Source organism: Geospiza fortis, unplaced genomic scaffold (assembly GCF_000277835.1).
Source record: "Geospiza fortis unplaced genomic scaffold, GeoFor_1.0 scaffold11, whole genome shotgun sequence".
Classification (NCBI taxonomy): Eukaryota; Metazoa; Chordata; class Aves; order Passeriformes; family Thraupidae; genus Geospiza; species Geospiza fortis.
This window is the reverse complement of record NW_005054304.1, coordinates 16,307,589-16,309,152: the sequence shown is the minus strand read 5'-3', so window position 1 is coordinate 16,309,152 and position 1,564 is coordinate 16,307,589. Positions and strand designations below refer to the sequence as shown.

The 1,564-nt window shown below is 43.9% G+C and overlaps 1 protein-coding gene across 1 annotated transcript in view; it reads left to right on the top strand.

Moving 5' to 3' along the window:
- Positions 1 to 557: 557 nt before the first annotated feature.
- The window catches only part of DAPP1 (dual adaptor of phosphotyrosine and 3-phosphoinositides 1), a 21,978-nt gene continuing 20,971 nt past the window's right edge, over positions 558 to 1,564 (top strand). Inside the window, exon 1 of the mRNA XM_005418260.2 lies at positions 558 to 565. Within this exon, the coding sequence (XP_005418317.1) occupies positions 558 to 565 (8 nt within the window). The remainder of the gene's footprint in view (positions 566 to 1,564) is intronic.

Below are 1,564 nucleotides of genomic sequence, written 5' to 3'. Positions count from 1 at the left end.
GGAACCCCCTCCCACCGCAGCACAGTGGTGCACAAAACACAATGATGGACACAAGGGCTGGAAATCACCTTTAAGCCTGCATTGCTGAACTTTTAAGACCATTTGTGATACAAGTAGAATTTAGTAAAATCTAGTTGTGGCTCTTTGTTGCTTGGAATTTAATTAATTTTTCTTTCCGTGCCTTTTCCTCTGTAACCAAGAAATTTTCACTTGTGCTTTTCTGCATCTATCAGTAGAACAGACAAGACAACCTGGAATGGGTTCATCACTGTTAAACACAGCACAGGATAACAATAATAAATAAATCTATCCAGCAAATACAAGCAAACCATGGAGACATCAAAGCATCTATTTAACAAATGTTGTGGATTTCGGAGTCAGGTTACCAAAAAGAGTATCAGATCACAAGCTTTCAACAAGCAATAGAGGAAGGGGGAAACTCAGAAAAAGGAAAAAAAGTATTTTTCCCCACTAAAAAATTACATTCTCCTAGTAAGGAACAAACCCCCAGCTTATTTGCAGAATCTTTATCTACAACTGAATGTCTGCCTGGCGACATGAACAGGTAAGCACAGAAGCAGAGCACCTTGCAGCCACAATTAGAAGCTCAAACAAAGGACAGTCTGATCTGACACAGGGAACCTCTCTGAAGATTTTCCCATTTGGAAGGCAAGAAAAGCTCTTTCAAAACTGATTCCCCAAGACCAGCAGGATCTGCAGGCTAAAAAATCCTGTTCCAAATGACTCTCAACTCCACACTGAGCACGCAGTTCATATGACTGCTTCTGGGAAAATAGGTAGCTGTTCCATCCTCTCTAAATACCAGCTTTTCTGGAAACGGGTGATTTTTAGTCCTGGATACCTAGTGAAAGAAGCATTCTGTCATAATCCTTTTTTTTTTTTTTTGGTGGAGTCCTGTCCTTTTGTCAAAAAATATCAGTAAGTAATCTGCCACACCTATTATAATTACTGTCCATGAAGTATTAGGGAATACCAATAACCTCTAGTATTGCAGGAGATTGTTTAAGCATTAGAAAGGACAGACACCAAATAATGCTCAGAAATTTCTCATCCACAAAGCTCAGTCCTCTTGCTACTTCCAGAGAGGGAATGAAGCTGTAAATTTCTAGCAGTTTATGTTCCTATTCCTGTTTCGGAAAGACAGCGTGACCTCTTCAAAGCCTGCACGGAGGATCCCATGGAAATCGGCGGGTCCGGGTGCCGGGGCAGACCCTGGGCAAGCAGCATCCCCCTTCCCGGGCAATCCAGCGGCAGGGCCATGGAAAGCTGTAAACCACAGCCTCCCCGGGCTCTGGGGGCTGGCTGGGGACAGAACTGGGCACCTGACACTCACAGAATAATCCACAAATTTCACCTCCACAGATTTCCTCGCTGAGCACTTCGGCGGACACAGAAGAGGAGAGGGGCGTTCATGGATTGATGGCAGGAATAAAACGAACGGACAACGAAACACTTTGGAATACGAACTTCTGGGAGGGACAGGTTAAAGCAACGGGAGGTACGAATTATTCTGGCGATAAACCAAGGTGTGTTAGCAGCATGC